This window comes from Cydia strobilella, chromosome 10 (assembly GCF_947568885.1).
Source record: "Cydia strobilella chromosome 10, ilCydStro3.1, whole genome shotgun sequence".
NCBI lineage: Eukaryota > Metazoa > Arthropoda > Insecta > Lepidoptera > Tortricidae > Cydia > Cydia strobilella.
The window spans coordinates 14,638,198-14,656,710 of record NC_086050.1 but is presented as its reverse complement, the minus strand read 5'-3'; the positions used below and the strand labels follow the sequence as shown (position 1 = coordinate 14,656,710).

General features: G+C 36.5%; 3 protein-coding genes across 3 annotated transcripts; 1 reads left to right on the top strand and 2 right to left on the bottom strand.

The window, feature by feature from the left end:
- Nucleotides 1-3,370: 3,370 nt before the first annotated feature.
- On the bottom strand, nucleotides 3,371-5,254 carry LOC134744789 (THO complex subunit 7 homolog). Its single transcript, XM_063678701.1, has 3 exons — nucleotides 5,103-5,254; nucleotides 4,904-5,027; nucleotides 3,371-4,216 (listed from the first exon to the last, which is right to left on the bottom strand). The coding sequence occupies exons 1-3, from the start codon at nucleotides 5,110-5,112 to the stop codon at nucleotides 3,745-3,747; spliced, it is 606 nt and encodes a 201-aa protein (XP_063534771.1). The 5' UTR covers nucleotides 5,113-5,254; the 3' UTR covers nucleotides 3,371-3,744.
- Nucleotides 5,255-5,530: 276 nt separating this feature from the next.
- LOC134745029 (solute carrier family 35 member F1-like) lies at nucleotides 5,531-14,364 on the top strand. Its single transcript, XM_063679002.1, has 6 exons — nucleotides 5,531-5,711; nucleotides 5,787-5,978; nucleotides 6,798-7,045; nucleotides 7,653-8,020; nucleotides 8,278-8,420; nucleotides 9,403-14,364. Exons 3-6 carry the CDS (start codon nucleotides 6,994-6,996, stop codon nucleotides 9,542-9,544), a joined length of 705 nt encoding a protein of 234 aa, XP_063535072.1. The 5' UTR covers nucleotides 5,531-5,711; nucleotides 5,787-5,978; nucleotides 6,798-6,993; the 3' UTR covers nucleotides 9,545-14,364.
- A 2,862-nt stretch (nucleotides 14,365-17,226) lies between these two features.
- LOC134745028 (carbonyl reductase [NADPH] 1-like) lies at nucleotides 17,227-18,246 on the bottom strand. Its single transcript, XM_063679001.1, has one exon. It carries the CDS (start codon nucleotides 18,217-18,219, stop codon nucleotides 17,248-17,250), a length of 972 nt encoding a protein of 323 aa, XP_063535071.1. The 5' UTR covers nucleotides 18,220-18,246; the 3' UTR covers nucleotides 17,227-17,247.
- Nucleotides 18,247-18,513: the final 267 nt, after the last annotated feature.

The following is an 18,513-nucleotide window of genomic DNA, read 5'->3' as shown; positions in this document are numbered from 1 at the left end:
GGGCCCATCTAAACATAACTTGTAATGCCTGGGTCAAACACAAAACTGTGTTCGCGACTTTCCTGTAGACATACCCAAAAGTTAAGGGCTATAAAGGTTAATTTTCTTATTTAACCCTTATCCACATAAAAAGGTAGGGTAAACTCGCATAATTTGGTGACACGCCTAATTCGGTGATACAAGTTTTGAAGCATGACACCCAGGAACAGTGTTGGCCGAACGTTAATTGCAATTAACCATTAACCACTACAAATTGAACCGCAAACCGTAACGGACGGTTACAGTTTACGGTTCAATTTGTACTGGTTAATGGTTAATTGCATTAACGTTTCGGCCAACACTGCCCAGGAAAGCTAGTGAATTAGGGCCTTTTAAATGGGACCTCACGGCTTCGGCGGCTTTGCCGTGAGGCCCATTTAAAAGGCCCTAATTTACCCTACAGTTTTCTCTCCTGTGGGCAATGACAGTGTCAAAACTGACATATACTACGCTAACGTCTACGTAATTTACTTTCTATGCATCTCGCTCGCACTAATAATATGTGAGTACGACCGAGATGCATAGAAAGTAAGTTACGTTCTCGTTATTATGTCAGGGCCAGACTGGTGATAGCCACATGTGTTGGTTACAGAAACAGCTGGTTATTATTGGTCTCATAGTAACGATTCCATTAAAAATAACAAAGGGATTCTGCAAGCTTTCTCAGAAAAATAACGCATAACGCTTCTCAGTGTACCCACCTTGACATTTTTCTGTTTGGTTGGTTGGTTGACTGGTAGAGGCCATGTCCATGAGGCTTTAAGTCCGAATTTTGTACCTTTTTCATGTGCGATAAAGTTTGAAATAAATAATTAAATACTATAAATAATATTGTCTTCAGTTACCGCGATAGATACTCATGAAATAAAACTGAAAACGGATTATATCGCGTATATTGAATTTATAATACATCCCGACGTAACCAGTCACCCGTTGACCACGAACGCTGTAAAGGGTTCGAAACGTCGGGATGTATTATAAATTCAATATACGCGATATAATCCGTTTTCATAGTTTTATTTCATACTATAAATAAATAATAAACTGAAATAGATGTCATATAAAGTTTGTCAAAGGACTGTCTCATTTCAAACATAAATAGAGACAATCATACTATCTTTGCCTTACACTAGTACTAGCGCCCAAAAGAAAGGGATGAGTATAATTTTCCTGGTTGTTACAGACTGACAAATTGACCAACTATACCTTCATCTATTTCAGTTTAAATATCAAGATCGAAAGAGTAGCGTTTCGTAAGCAACACTTCATAACATGAAATGCTCCATTTTAAACTGCAATGATATCGTATGCGACCGCACGTACCGGATCGACCTCGCCTTCAAGACGTGAAAAATAAAATTTAACATTGAACACGTGTTTGAAGTTCCATTTCCGGCACGCCACAAACAATTTCAAGTTTCAGGGAATGTCATTACAAAGTTTGAGATGATGGCTACGGAAATTAACCCGTTTCATGTCGCAGACCCACTGAGGACCACTGTTTAGTCGGTCATACATAAGAAGACACGGTCATACATAACAATAAATCAAAAGTGCTCGAAAAATTTAATGGTATGTACACTTTTTTTTCTAAAAATGCTTACCTTATCACAGTCCAAGGTTTTCTTATCATACATACATACATATAATCACGCCTATTTCCCGGAGGGGTAGGCAGAGACCACGGATTTCCACTTGCTACGATCCCGACATACTTTCGCTTCCTTCACTTTCATAACATTCCTCATACACGCTCGCCGGTTTAGGGTGCTCTTGACCTGGCCTTTCTTCAGGATTTCCCCGATCTGATCAGAGTAAGTCCGCCGAGGTCTACCCCTTCCCACTCCCGTTTCTACTTCTACCATATACACTCACTTTTCATATCACAGTAAACAAATTGCAGCAATATTAGTACTAAAGCACTATTATGCTTTCTTAAGACATTTTGTACGTGGAATATGTTACCGTAAGTGATTCGTCCTTGACCGACCACGGCGTTACACTGACCGCGATTTGGATTTTACTCAATTGATTTTGTACCTTGTTACCTACGGCATTAAGTGTTTATTTAGCTTGCGGGGTTTTCTAAGATTTTTGATTAAGATTGCAACGATGAATAACAAATTGACGTGATGTTTATATTATGATGGTAACATTATATAGTTACCTACTACTTTAATAGCTTTTGCCCGCGACTTCGTCTGCGTGGCCTTAGTAACCGTAGAGAGATTAAGAAAGCGCCTGAATAAAGTGTAATAGCAATCATGCAATTTGAGCATATCCTTAATTGCTTATGTACAGAAATTATCAGGCACTTCATTAATTATTTCAATTCCACCCCGCTTTTGACCCTCTTAAGGGATGATTTTCGGGATAAAAAACTATCCTATGTCCTTCACCGGGACTCAAACTATCTCTAAGCCTAATTTAAACTAAATCGGTTTAGCGGTTTAATCGTGAAGAGGTAACACACAGACAGACAGACAGACTTTCGCATTTATAATATTAGCATGGATAGTACCATTATGTAGGTGTTAATTGTTAGTTCACGTCTTTGGCGGTCAAATGGGAGATTATGAGGCTGGAGTTCTATGTTCCAAAGCTGCAATTTTTGCGGCATAACGCGCTTTTCCAGCCGCGCAATATCATCGCGAATTCGCGACAACAGCGTTTAGTTTATGATATTGCTAATGCATCAAGGCTGAATAGTGCTTGTATCACTACAACAGCGTTTAGTTTACTGTATCGTTAATGTATCAAGGCTGAATAGTGGTTGTATCACTACAACAGCATTTAGTTTACTCTATTGTTGATGTATCAAGGCTACAACAACTACACACTACAACTACAACAGCGTTTAGTTTATGATATTGCTAATGTATCAAGGCTGAATGGTGCTTGTATCACTACAACAGCATTTAGTTTAATGTATTGTTAATGTATCAAGGCTGAATAGTGGCTGTATCACTACAACAGCGTTTAGTTTACTGTATTGTTAATGTATCAAGGTTGAATAGTGGCTGTATCACTACAACAGCGTTTAGTTTAATGTATTGTTAATGTATCAAGGCTGAATAGTGGCTGTATCACTACAAAAGTCAGACAACTAAACTTCTCTTGACCTTTGTAGTTTAGGTATTCTTAAATGTTACATAAGTAGGTACTTACTGTACACTGTGTACACCATAGATAGATCTTCTGGTAGCATTCTCTAATTAGGTTGCTCTCAATAGCTGCATTTTTTAAATTTATTAAATTTCATATTTCCTGCACATCTTTAGATATTTTTTCTAATTTTTGAGTTAAAATTATATAAAATTATGATTTTTAAACATTTATTACAAAAAAATACCTTGCATACTTACTAGGATTCATAAGTGATAAAACACTTTCTTCAAATGAATATACACAATAATATTTTGATTTTGGACACCATCACTGCTAATAATGTAGTATTATAAGAAACTTGATATATCCTAGAACTCCTAGATTTATATTCCTGTGGTTGGCTCCAGAATATGACAAATCCAAAGAAATTCAGACAGACACCTGGCCATCCATAGTATTATCAAATATTCTTTACTTATGTCATGTCACAAACTAATATTAAAAGTTATCTCTTAAAAACATTGTATGTCTAGTCCAGGTTAAGTAGTAGTTAGAAAGTTTTGTGCTGACAATATTCTCAACATGGCAAACATGTTGCTAAGATTCATTACTAATATCTTTCATCTCAACATCAGAAATGGAGTCCATATCATCAGGTTCATCCAAAAGTGCCTGCAACTGATGAATGGAAGTAACCAACACATGGAATTGCTTTTTTCTTAAAGCCAACCTGCTTTCCAACTGCTGCTTTGTTGTTTCCAAACCGGCCAGTTCTGTTTTCAAAGTCCCGAGCCGTTCCAGTGTTTCTTTTCTGTCCGGCTGTTCACTTATTACCTTAGCCAGCACATCATACTCGATTCTGTTTTTCCGGACAGTTTTAGCCTGAAGTAGATCGACTTTGCTGTTCTCAATGTTCGTTTTAGCAATTTCTATGCCGTTTTCAAGTATTTTAGATAAGGATTCGTAACTGGATAGCTCAGCGTTCATCATTTCTGAACCGAGTTGGGATTTGGTGACGGCAAATTCACATTGCGCTAGTTGCGCTAGCATTCGATCGTGCGTTGCTTTACTGAAACAAATTTCGTTGATAAGGTACTTGAACTGCGCAATAAAGTCTAACCAGTATCTTATCTTATCTTATGGTTTCGGGGGCCCTTACGGATACACTTCGACCCATAGGGATCTTTTGTGCAGTTACCCCCTAGGAAAGATCCGTCCGCTACTCAAGAGCCTTCCCCACCATCTCCATATGCCGGATGATGGACCTTATGGGTAGCTTTTTGAATTCCTTTGGTACCAGGTAGCCTGTTCCAAAGTCCTTCATTCTTTGTCTGGCGAGGGCGTGACATTCACACATAAGGTGTTCTATTGTCTCTTCCTCTTCGCCACACATACGACAATCAGTGTTGTCAGCGTGCCCCATCTTGGCCAGGATTCCCTTGACCCCGTAATGGCCAGTAAACACCCCCGTTATTATTTGGAGTTGCCGTTTGCTAAGTTTCCAAAGCTTTTTGCTCCAACCAGTCTAGTCTAACCAGTAACAATAAGCAGTAAAAGCCTGACCAGTAATATATGATCATTGTCTCTTGACAATATATCTCTTGATAATATGGGCGCTGTTGTTTTCATGTATAGGGTGACAGTTCAGTATAGTATGTAAAAATTAGTTCCAGTGAAATTCCGCAACATGGCGCGTGATCATATATTCCTGGTCAGGCTTTAGCAATAAATGTAAGATATTGCTTTAGAAACTAACCTCTCTTCAGGTTTATCATCGGTGCTGTTACACCATTTTATTAGTGTTTTTAACAACACGTTCAGTCTTCTATCGTCTCCAGTACCGTCGCCATCAATCAAAAGACGTCTACGGATAACATCTTCTGTAAATCGGTCACAACAAAATTAGTAAAACATAAAATACTAGTTTATAAACAACTATCAAAAGTGATACTCACCGTCTCCCATGATTTTTTTCGTGATAAGCAATAAACCGGTCTAATTCTTGACTTTATCTAGGGTTATATTTATGTTAATAATTAAAGGTATATTTGTGAATCCTTTTATTTTATGCAACAAATAAACAAAACATAACCTACACACGAGTGTGCCACAGATTATGTATATGTACTTGTCACTTCAGTATTAATTCATATTTTTTAAATCCATCGATTGATTGTTTTATCGATATCGAATCCTTTGCGTAATGAATCGATTTCCTACCTCAATCGATCGATTTAATTGAAATATAAAAAAACATCACTATGATACGTTCAGAAATTCAGCCTTTAATAAATTGAATGTGAATTTGGTCTGAATGTTTGACCAATGTTTGACCTCGATTTTTTTCAGAACGAAAAACAGAAATGTCAGACGGTGTGTGTTTTGCTTCCCAGCCCATGTCTCTAAAATAATGGGATTATTTCGTTATTTTTCCAATTTTCCCCAGGATTTTATCCTTTTCACAGTGTTTTCCACCTGAAGTTTTATTTATTACCCAAATCAGCAATGGAAAGTTCAACTTTCAGTGAGAAAGTCGAGGCATACTTTTCGGAGTTAGGGCGATGGTTTGTACTTGGTTATTTATTTTATGGGTTTGTTTGTGAGACATAAAAGTGTTACGTACGTTTTATATGTTTCAGGAAAGTATGGCGAAGTATACTGTTGGGTCAAGTGTTGTCAATACTTATGAGTGCGAAGTGTATTCTGACGACGATACTGCAGAGCGCGACCTGGCAGTTTCCTACGACGGCCCAGCTTGTTATTCCTTATTTAGCGCTTTTTGTTTTATTCGCCCCTACATTGCTATGTAATGGAGTCACAAAACTATCCAAGTAAGTATACTTCGAGACACAGACATATTAAATATATTAATAACGGGTCACTCACGTATTTTAAGTCGAAAACATGTCGAGCGTTTTTCGACTTAAAATACGTGTGACCCGTTATTAATATATTCTTTTTCGTAATTAACTGTTTCTCATTGAGGTGTGCCATAAAGAGTATTTTATTTTTTATTATAGATTTAGATTCATTTATTTCATAATACAGATTACATTATAAATTGCAGGCATGTCAATTTACAAGAATTCATAGTATGATCGTCAAAACAAGGATGTCATAAGAATATAATCAATAAAATAATAATTTAATAATTACAGAATAATAAGATTTCAAAATAGGGTTTTTTCTGGGCTAGGGCCATACGGCGAGTAACCGTTCTTAGCCGTCCCGTGGAATGGACGTTTATACCCTCAACATGAACCCGTTTAAATGGAGATATATGGTTTCTCACGTACATTATGATTTCAAAAAGATATAAGGAAAAGTGCGTCATAATGCGATATTCTACGAACAGATCTCTATACGAGTAACACGAGTGTCTGGTATTCACTCCGGCCAAAATACGTAGCGCGCGTTTTTGAATAATTAAAACTCGTTTTGCATCTGTCGAGTTTCCCCATATTATCGTTATATTATTCGTGATGTAGATGCAAGTTTTGAAAAATGAATTTGACTTGGATAAACTTTATTTCAGAAAATGGTGTATAGTGTTTTGCATCTGTCGAGTTTCCCCATATTATTGTTATATTATTCGTGATGTAGATGCAAGTTTTGAAAAATGAATTTGACTTGGATAAACTTTATTTCAGGAAATGGTGTATAGTGATAATCGCATGCACACTGGATGTGGAAGCGAGCTGGCTCCTGGTCCTCTCGCAGCGCTTCACGTCCGTCCTGAGCTGACAGCTGCTGGCGTGCTCGGGCGTGGGCGCAGCGCTGGTGGGCGGCGCGTGGCGCGGGCGGCGGCTCGGCGCGGCGCACGTGGCGGGCGCCACGCTCGGCCTCATGGCTATCGTGTGCGTGGTGTGGGCTGACGTGGAGGGAGCGCCTACTGATGGTAAATTCACGCTTTAAATGTCTTCTCTAAATATAGTTGGTCAAACCAAATTGTCAGTAAATAAGAACAAAAAAAACTACTCATCCTTTTCTTTTGGGTGCTAGTACTAGTGTAAGACAAAGATAGTATGATTCTCTTTGTCTATGTTTGAAATAAGACAATCCTTTGCTTTGACTGTTTGAAACTATATAAGGTACTAATAGCACCCTCTAAACCTACTGCATAGTGCATACTGGCAGACGCCTATGCCCGATCAGCCATAAATATTCTCGTAATTTGAAGGTTGATCAAGCAAGTTAGTGGTGTGAGCTGACATGGAGGGTGCTACTAATACTGATGGTACCTACAATCCTTCTCTGTCTTCTATAGGCTTGCCTGTGAAAATCGTATCAGGAACCAGAACGCGGACAGATGTTATGGCACATTTTTTCACCATGAATAAACATAGTTTTCTTTACGCAGTTAGAGATACATGTTTCTATAGTAATATCTAACCTTATAGTTCAGAATATAAATTTCCGAACTTTGTCTATTTTACAAATTACTAGGCGCGAAACTTACTATGTATTCATTTGAATTATGACCCTATGGTAATGTATATTTCCAGGTAAAAACCAACTTGTCGGCGACATGCTCTGCCTCGCCGGCTCTCTCCTCTTCGCCCTGGTGACCGTTCTTCAAGAGATGATGCTCCAAGTCCAATCCTGCCCCGAATACTTGGCCCTCCTAGGCCTCATTGGCAGCATAGTGTCTTGCACACAAACTTTCTTCCTTGAACTCAGTGACCTGATTACTTTCAACTGGTACGAGTTAGAAACACTCATTCAGCTTGGCAGTTACTGCTCTGTGCAGACGATATTTCAAATATTACAGAGTTTCATGTTGAGAGATGCCGGAGCTATCATATTGCATCTGTCGTTTTTGTCATCAGATTATTATACTCTAATTGCTGGGATGTACATCTTTCAGTTTAAGGTGAGTATAAAATTTAGTTAATACCTCTTTTTTTCAGCTATATAAGTATAAATTAGTGGCTATTCTAGTACTCCTAACTATGTTTGATTTGTAAAAGGCTTTTGATCCAAAAGGTTATTTTTTGTGAAAATAAGTCTTGTTTTAAAAAAAAATTTTTGCGTACCATCACTAGATTCTCTTATGGCGCAACTTTGGGTTCAACAATATCCGTTAAATGACAAAATGTAATTCCAACATTACTTCACCTTGTATTTCAGTTCCATGCGTTATATTTCCTGTCATACCTGTTGGCAATGGTGGGCGTGTTCCTGTTCAGTTCCCGACGGACCACTCCGGGCGAGGCGGTACCGCTACCACAAGTGGTACACGATGCCGTGCAGTCGCAGGATAATGTGTCTATGTGAGTTTTCTGCATTAACTATTGTATGTCATACATATTACACAGGTACGATCCGACGATAATTACGATACGATAATGACAAGTCGCACTGCTGTGATCATGACATGATGAAAAAAAAAACAACTAACTAATCGCTTCCCACCGACGCGATATCGGGTCAGAAAAGAGAATAAAAAATCAATTCTTGAACTTTTAGTCGTTTCTTGGTGGGCAAATTTAGACCCTTGAGAATTGAGGGTATAAATATCAGGGTCCTTATGAAGTCTTAAGCAACCCTTGTGTCTATTTTACAACTCTGTGAACTCTCTGTGCTGCGGTGGCCGATTAACATCAAGCGGACCGCACGCTGTTTTTCACTGTCGATATAACAATGATAATTAATAGAATGAGACACGATTTTTTCAAAACAGTAACTATAGTAACCACCCTTATAATGGGACAGGCACCAACCAGTAATGGGAAGGTATAGACAAACCCTGTAAAATAAATATGTGACGTTTTCAACCAAAACGTACCACATTGTCGCTTGTTGATAAAGTTGATTTCTAATTGAAGCTATATGGAAATAGCGCCTTACTGACAAGCGACAATAAGTACTCTTTTGGTTGAAAATGACACATATTTACAGTTTTTAAACACTGGCAACATTATGCCATAAACAAGAGCCATAGAGATGCTTAAGTTTTATTTTTAATTCATTTTTGTTAGTTTTAAATTTAATGGTGCCATACATCATGGGATGTAGCAAATGTGATGCCTGAAGCAAAAACACATAGTTTTAATTTGTTAATAATATTGAAAACTATTGCAATGTCTATAATTAAATAAATGAAAAACATAAAGGACGAAAAGGACTTTTAACGCATAAAGCGATGGAGATTTTGCAGGTGTTGGTGAAAAATTCAATAGTAGTTCAAATTTTAGCTTTAATGTTCCATGATTGGTGCCTTTACTATAATTATAATAGTAATTGAATGTGCAGGGACTACACAGTGCCTAGCCTGGACTGCATCCCCATCGAGGGCCTGGAGCCGCCCATGTCGCGCGACACCACCTTCACGTCCTTCCTCGGAGCCCCCAACGGACACACCCAGCCCTATACTAACGGGAAGGACGTTTGCTAAACCACCAAGTGCAGCCCTACCAGCCCTTACAGTCCAATGGATAATTGTAACTGCCTACCAAACCCTACATTAAGACAAGCCCTATCAGCTCTACGGAAGCCCTAACTGTCGAACGGTAGGCCGTAACAGAGGGCCTGCCGCGAAAAACGAAAATCGAATTTTCGACGAAAGAAATTTCGTTTTTCGCGGTAAGGCTTCAGCTAATGGATAGCCCTACCTCTTGTTGACAAGCCTTACTAACTAAAAGACCAACGAATGCACGTGAATTATGTCTCCCAAACCAGTACCATTTTGTTTAAATTTTACAATTATTATTCACAACGATGGGACTTAATCGCGTAAAATATCAAAATATAATATCGAAAGTAGAAAAATCGAATATTGTGAGTGTGTCGACCCGGTGACATCCCTAGAGTGCGCAAAACGTTCGAATTAATAAACAAGACCAAGTGCGGGTAGTTCGAAAAACTCGCGCACCTAGAATATGTGGATGTCAACTTTAGCCAGTCTTCTCCGAGACCACGGGGACAACGCCGTCCTCGAAACGTTGGAGGTAAATTTAAAACTTATTTTACGCGATTAAGTCCCGTCGTTGTGAATAATAATGAGTAAAAATCTAGTAAATTTTACAATGTTGCATGCAACGGACAGCTCTACTACAGCTGAACAATGTGCATTGTGCATCAATTATGTATAGTTGGTGTCAGTCAAAGTTGTCAAGGATATCATAGGAATAAAGCTGTGCGATATATTTGGCTCTGACTGTCACTACTTGTGACGTTTTCAACTAAAAGGTACCATATTGTCGCTTGTCCATACGGTTGATTTCGAATTGAAGCTATATGGAAATAGCGCCTTATTGACAACCGACAATAAGTACCCTTTTGGTTGAGTTCAAATAGAAAGGTTTTCTGTTAAAATACTAAAACATTCAAGCGGCTTTCCACGACGATACGTATTAGGGCTCCTTTATAACTCTCTACTCTATAGTAACGACAAACCTAAACCTTGTTACATTGAAGTAAGGCCTAATTTCAAATGATACAAATTATTTGAGACCCGGATTTCTTACATTTTGTACCTACAAAATAAGGGCAATTTTTTTTTTTCATTTTGATTGCTTTATTATAAAGCATGACCAATCATAGTGAGTGCTCCGGTTTTGGCCAAGCATTAGAACATATTGTAATTTGTAGTTATTATCATAAGATTGAAATTAGCCAATAAAGATACTTTGCCTAAACCGGATCACTCACTTAAAACAGAACTTGTATTTTTATTTCTACATTAGCGTGTAAGTAAAGAATTTATTTGTTGGAAACAATAAAATATTGTTTGCATTGTATATATATGTTCTACGATGTACCTTTATAAAGTTATTGAATGTGATTTCAAACAATTGATTAAATCGATTAAAAAACACAGACGTAAACACCACCGCGCAAGTGATCACGGAAGAATGAAGTTTCTATGAAACTAAAACTTTGTTGACGATACTGACCAACTGTAGCCTGTCTTTGTTCAATGGTCTCGCATTGTCATGTATTAGAGCAGTGCAGAACCAGTTTTAGGTACTCAAATTCACACGAAAACCTATAGTTTGTCCCGGAGCAGGAGACCGGCTGACACGGATTTATTCGTCCCTGGCAGCAGCGGGAGAATGGCATATATGTGCACACTTGTCCAAAATGGCGTCTGGCACACGAAGAGATAAGAGAATTAGAAAATTATTTAGTTGCTAGTTAAAAATATTTTACATAGAAAATAGACATACGAAGTTTTAATGCAATAATATGAATATTTTATTAATAAAAACTGACATATGACAGCGTGTGTACTACTACAAAATCATGTGAATTTTCAGACAAATTGGTACCGTCAATTTATTCCTGTATAACGCACGTTATACAGAATGCGTTGATATTGTGTAACTATAAGTACATACAGTAGATTCGACATTTTAATAGCGCGCGGGGTATTACACAGGTTTAAGTTTGTATAAACTGGTAAAAAGTAGGTGTGACTGAAATTTTCACGTAATTTAGAACAGTACTCATCGAAGTTAATTAATTAATTTAAAGGTAACAATAAAACCTCTCTCTTCTCTCCTTCGTAACAATAAAACTTTGTCTACACAATAAGAGGTATCAAATATCCTGCTCAATAATTGTAATTCAAAAATGATGAGAATAATATTAACATGTTCAGTGTACAAAATCATTCAACAATTAACAGTGATCATTGTGATAGTTGCCGTGCGTTAGCGTAATTATTTTAACACATATATAACCACTTCATTATTACACGATACACTATATTATCACCAATTCATCACATGTATAAATCTAATATCGTTACAGCAGAATTAGTTCTAGTTATTCTATATGGAATTTTAATAACAAAACTTCCGTGAGGCACAGACATTAAATATATTCGGTACGGAGTGAAACATGTCGAGCGTTTTTCGACTTAAAATACGTGAGTGACCCGTTATTAATATATTGAATATATTCTATATGGATATTAAAATAATGTAAAGAAATAAAAACCGGACAAGTGCGAGTCGGACTCGCCCACCGAGGGTTCCGTACTTTTTAGTATTTGTTGTTGTAGCGGCAACAGAAATACATCATCTGTGAAAATTTCAACTGTCTAGCTATCACTGAGATACAGCCTGGTGACAGACAGACGGACAGCGGAGTCTTAGTAATAGGGTCCCGTTTTTACCCTTTGGGTACGGAACTCTAAAAATCACATAACTCGTTCGGCCAATGACAAAATTCTAGTGCCTGACCGAAATTTCGGTTTCACTATATGTACTTAATTTTTTTAGCATTAGAAAAAGGGTAAACAAACTTGATGTGTCTTTTTTAATTTTTAACAAACAGGAAGGGTCCCCTAGACCCATATAGTGGAAAGATTTGCTGCTGACTATAGATGAGGTCTTGGTGGCTCAATCGGCAGAGCGCTGCAGTATCGATCCAGAGGCCGTGAGTTCAAGTCTCACCCAAGGCAGAAATGTTTCCACTTTAAAATTTATGTGTCTTTTTATTGAAAAACGCGATTACATAATAGTAACCATTACAGACCGAAAGAATGTAAATAATCATATATTCTATATAATTGTTACATATTAGCTGCAATAATCGAATTTAACCTGTCGTGAGACATACTAACATCAAGCTAATTTAACGGTTTAACTCACGTGTAAAATTAGCTTAATGTTTGCTGCAGCCTGGAAATTATTTTACAGTAACTACAGATGGTGATAGGTACTTTACCGCGCTAGTGCGATAATTTGCACATTACGTAACTATGTCGAAAACTTAGAGCCATATGTACTGTAAAACGTTGTACGATACATGTGCGAATTTCCTATTTCTCGCACTTTTATCGTAATGTACTATTTCATAAGTGTTTTCCAATAAAAAGACACGTCAAGATCGCTTACCTTTTGTCAAATGCTAAAAACACGAAGTATACATAATTATGTAAACCTCATTGCCCGAATTACCAAGTCAAGTGTATAAAGAGGCCCACCCATTACCAGTTCGCCGGACGATATCAGCCTGTCAGTTAAAACAAAAATTTGACAGTTCTGAACAACTGACGGTCGATATCGTCCGGCGGACTGGTAATGGGTGGGCCCCTTTATGCTTACATTATTCTAAAATTCATACAAAATAGACTATAGGTGAAATAGTTTATTTGCGAAGCTCATTATAATACTAGCACCTCGGCTAGAGGTATTCGGAGTTCCTTCTGTAGTAATATACTTTCGTTATTTATAGATGTGTTTCTATGTTTTAAACCTAAATTAACGTGGGGATAAATAAGCGATATATTATTGTGATTTATATATTAGAAAGTTTAATTTAGCTGTTAAATACACAAAATATTTGTCTGTACAGTCAAATGGCGTTATCATGAACCTTTGTCAAATGTAACAAACCCTTGACAATGTTTGTCCCTATCCGTCATTTTGGAGTCAAGAGGTTACTGAGTTTTATGAAGAAAGGTATAATCCCTAGGCAATTTAACTGCCTGTTTTCGCCTGTCTAGTTTGTAGATTATACATAGATATTCCACAAGAATAACAAATGCGATATATATCTATTACAATGGTGTAGTACGGTAACTGCCCCAATTTAACTACCTACGTCGCCATACTAGGTGTATAGAAAAGTGGATACTACTTATGTTAGGGCACCGACTGCACATCCAAAGGCATAATTATATATATACATGCCCAAAGTTTCAAAAATATGTGTACGCTCTAACACCTTTAACAATACAGTCGTGTACACATATTTTTGAGCCATTTGTCTGGATCGATATTTTTGCCTTCGACTGTACTTACGTGTACTAAGGATTGTATATTCTTAAGGCCCAAAGAAAGCCTGTTCTAATATAAACTAATTGAAATTTTCAATCAAAGAAATTCATCCAGATTTATATATTTTTTTATAATGTAATTACATTACAATTTATTAATTTACAATACAATACAACACAATAAAATAATAATCTTCATAAAAATACCTAATACTTAAAAATACCCACTATAAACTTAAACATAAAAAAACTAAATCTAAACTTACCCATAATTAATACTTACCTAATTAAATAGTTTAACTTGTTACTAGGAATAGATTAAAATGTGTTTTGATAGACTTGTAATAGGAAAAAAGTTACCTAATTTCTGTTCATTCAGACGTAACTTATGTACACTTGACATTGTGTACGGTTTCAACTGTAGATAACTGAATGTCTACCAAATTAAACCAGTTTGACAGTACTGGCTTCCCTCGAATGCGGCTGACCCGGTCTACCTTGACAATTTAGTAGATAGATAGGTACATACCTATGTACCTATCTATCTACTAAATTGTTTAGTTTTGGGTACACCTATTAAATTACATTTCGCGAAAAGTTTTTATGTAGTCAAATGTACTTTTGTTATTTTTGTGGACCAGTCTTTAACAAAATGTATCACTGCCCTTTTAAACCTAAAGTCGTATGTAGCAACATTTTTATACAACCTAATCCTAGCTAACACTTAGAAGTAACTTGTCATGATATACACCTCATCATAATACACCAATTAAACTAGTCAAAAGCAATAAATGACCATACTTATAATATTTAAAAAGAAAACTGCCATAATAATTTCTTGAATTTTTACTCGACTTTTTAATCCAATATTGCGATTTAGAACTAAATATATTTATAAGTAATTTTAAATTAGTTTATTATTGAGAGAAATGTATTGGGATTGACAAGAATAAACTTAGAGTTAACATTTTACTCGAACGATAAAGCCTCTTTTGTCAAGGCGTTAGTCGTGTTCAGATATTTTTGAGCACCTCGGCCGCTCCGATATATCTGATTGCAACTGTACCTATTGTAAGTAATTTTCAGCTGTGATTTTATTTCTAATGTTTTAAAATGAGATTATCTATGGAACTAGTTGCTTTTGTCGAATTTTATATAATTTGTGGAATCTAGTCCTTAAAGGCCGCTATCCACGGAACATTTTCTGAAAAGGTAACCACGTAATTTTGTTTTTAGTACTCGGAAGTCTCAGTAATAAACAATTTATCTATGTTGTCTTTGTAAGTCAGTTTGTGATTTGGCAGCGATAGAAGTACCATAAAAGTTTATGCAAGACTCGGTGAGACTCACTCACGTATTTTAAGTCGAAAAACGCTCGACATTTCCCTCATGCTCCTCGGTACGGAGTGAAACATGTCGAGCGTTTTTCGACTTTAAAATAAGTGTGACGTGTGACCCGTTATTACACACGTCACACGAATTTTACTGTCGAAAATCACTCGACATGTTTCACTCCGTACCGAGGAGCATGAAGGAATTTGTCGAGCGTTTTTCGACTTAAAATACGTGAGTGACCCGTTATTAATAAGTATATTTAATATGTCTGTGGTTATTATTTGAATGTAAAATACAATTTCAATGAATTTAAATTTCTTTGTGGTTTTACAAGTATGTAAAATGTATAATTGTGGTGCAATAAAGAATATTTAGTTACTTACTTAACTCTGTCGTGGAGTGGATGGTGGTCAGATTCTAGTCTATTTAGCGTTGGTTTAGTCTGAAAAAGTTTAGCCGTGTTACGCATGACGCTCAATTATTAATCGTAAGGTTTTAAATGTGCATTTAATGAACATTTTGATAGTCCATTAGATCAAATATATCTAAATAGAGACTACATATCCAGTCAAAAACAAGAAAAGTAAAGGTATTATCTTAGACGTTAAACGTTGTTGCAAATAACGTTTTTAATTGACCGTACCGTGTATACGTCTCTATAGGCCTATAGCATCGACATATGGTCTACAATCGTCAGATTAAAGTGTTACGGTTGGTACAAGGTAATATATTTAATATTCATGATCACTTACTTGATCTATCTCTTATCGTGTCTCACATATAACGGTGTCCTTCTTTTTTCAGTTACTAAATCCAAGCTCTTTAATTAGCGAAATCATGTGAATTTTGACGCCTTAAACTGTTTAGGTAAGTATTACGTTAAAGTTTAAAATTCTTGTTTTTGTCTGGATCTGGTTGTAGTCAGAATTTGAAATTATTTAGCCGAGTAAGAAATGTGTATTCCTTCAAAAATATAAATATAGCGGAATGGTTGTGTTGACTCTGATACTCAATTGATTTTGTTACGCTTTTTGTTAGCCTGTGGTTGTCTAGGCATCTAGATAATGCGCGTCTCGAGAACAAATTATCTAATATGTATTTTAAAATTAGATAAATATACAACATTTTCATGACATTGACTTTTATTTACGATATAAAATATATATTTATTTGATATAACATAAATGATATAATACATTTTAAAATTAATAATTTTTAGATACCTACCCACACCTACATAATTTTGTTAAGTACTTAACTTGACATATTAACAATGCACGTAAATGTCTCGTTACAAACATTACATTTAAATAAACCTAAATTGTATCCCAGTAAAAATGTATTAGGTGTCAATTTCTAAGACATTGTTACCTAATACCTAACCCTGTACTTTAGAATTTATATTCCCAAAACAAACAAAAAGAAGCTATCGCGGTAACCGAAGACAATATAATAAAAACCGGCCAAGTGCGAGTCGGACTCGCGCACGAAGGGTTCCGTACCATTACGGAAAAAACAGCAAAAAAATCACGTTTGTTGTATGGGAGCCCCATTTAAATATTTATATTATTCTGTTTTTAGTATTTGTTGTTATAGCGGCAACAGAAATACATCATCTGTGGAAATTTCAACTGTCTAGCTATCACGGTTCATGAGATACAGCATGGTGACAGACAGACGGACAACGGAGTCTTAGTAATAGGGTCCCGTTTTCACCCTTTGGGTACGGAACCCTAAAAACTATTCTATTCTATTCTATTCAGATTAAATCGTTTTATTCAATAAATTGTCAGTATAACAAAAAAATAACAATACAATAACAACTTAAGACTAAACTTAAGCCTAGTCAAAAAGTCCCCCCCGAGTTGTCCCTGAAACCCTGATATTAAAAAGAAACTAGTTAAAACTTTATATTATACATATATTATATTTCCTTCTTATACCTAATTAGCCTTTTATTTTATCCCAGTAAACAATGTATTACGTGTCAATTTGAAGACATTGATACACAATAAAATAGTAATATTCACAACTCATAGTAAACGACACAAAACACTGATCAACAAAATTGTAAAAACTAATAATATCAAGTTTCGGCTCCACTCGTGTCTGGCTATAAAATACAGCACCGGTCCAATCGCACCGTAATGCTTAAAAATGGACTCGATCTTGAAGTAACAATCACTATTGTAGTCGGACCAATCTAACACTTTTCTATCAAACCACACGTACGCCCCTTTGATATTGACAGGGGCATCTAGAACTAAATACACAGGTGTTTTGGCCGCTTCATCGGGACTGAAAACACCTAATCCTCTAGTCATATCAGTCTGAACCAGTCCAGGGTGCATGGCATTGATAATAATCTTTCGAGATTCTAGTTCCTTCTGTTGAAGCCTCGTCAAAGCACAAACGGCCACTTTAGCGATCCTATAGGCCGCTACCGAACCTCCATCAGCCAAATCATTCTTACTAAACGTACCATTTTTAACGCCATCCAAAAACCAATTTACGAACTCATTAATATCACTTACTGTCAAGTCTTTGCTCGATAACTTATCTATCCAATATTTATTCCGAATATTAGATAAGTGTCCGCAATCACTTGCTATGTTTAAAATACGTCCATTTTCTCTTACAAGTGGGAATAAGTGTTCTTGAATCGTAAGCAAGCTTCTATAATCAATGTCTATAACTTGTTTGCTTTCTTCGTACGTTGTTTTAAATCCATCCCCTGATACGGCAGCGTTGTTGATTAGTATGTCGATGCCCCCATGTTTTTCTTTTAAATAATCTCTGAATTTGATAATACTGTCTTGGTCAGCGACGTCTAGTTGGTGATACGACGGTGCCCAGCCCAGGGAGCGGAGTTCAGTTACTGCTTTAGTACCTCGATTGACGTCTCTAGATGTAAGGTAGACTGTTCCTTCCATATTTTTGCAAAGGGCCTTGACTATAGCCAGCCCTATGCCTTTATTAGCTCCGGTGACCACGGCGACCTTCATGACCGCGTTTGATGAGCGCGTGGCGCATACTGTCAAGTATCTCTTATTAGTCTGTGCATACTGTTTAGGTAAATACTCTACACAACAAACTTAGCTAACTAGTTATGTAGATACAATGACAAGGCCAGTTTTAATGGGCACGTAACCGGTTTGATAAGGTGTTAAGACGGATTTGGTTCACATTAGTGTATGGTACGCTCTACTAGCATTAGGTATTTAAAAACGAAAACCGACTCTCGACTTGTGATTCAATTAAGTTGCATCATGTCTATGTCTGATATAATCGTATCAAAG

Excerpts from the sequence above, each read along its gene's own strand:
- LOC134744789 (XM_063678701.1), bottom strand. Across the intron at positions 4,217-4,903 it reads GATGATAAACCTGAAGAGAG|TAAAGCAACGCACGATCGAA; the intron begins GTTAGTTTCTAA and ends AATTTGTTTCAG.
- LOC134745029 (XM_063679002.1), top strand. The coding sequence starts at position 6,994 with ATGGCTATCGTGTGCGTGGTGTGGGCTGACGTGGAGGGAGCGCCTACT. Across the intron at positions 8,021-8,277 it reads TGTACATCTTTCAGTTTAAG|TTCCATGCGTTATATTTCCT; the intron begins GTGAGTATAAAA and ends CTTGTATTTCAG. Across the intron at positions 8,421-9,402 it reads TCGCAGGATAATGTGTCTAT|GGACTACACAGTGCCTAGCC; the intron begins GTGAGTTTTCTG and ends TTGAATGTGCAG.
- LOC134745028 (XM_063679001.1), bottom strand. The coding sequence starts at position 18,219 with ATGAAGGTCGCCGTGGTCACCGGAGCTAATAAAGGCATAGGGCTGGCT.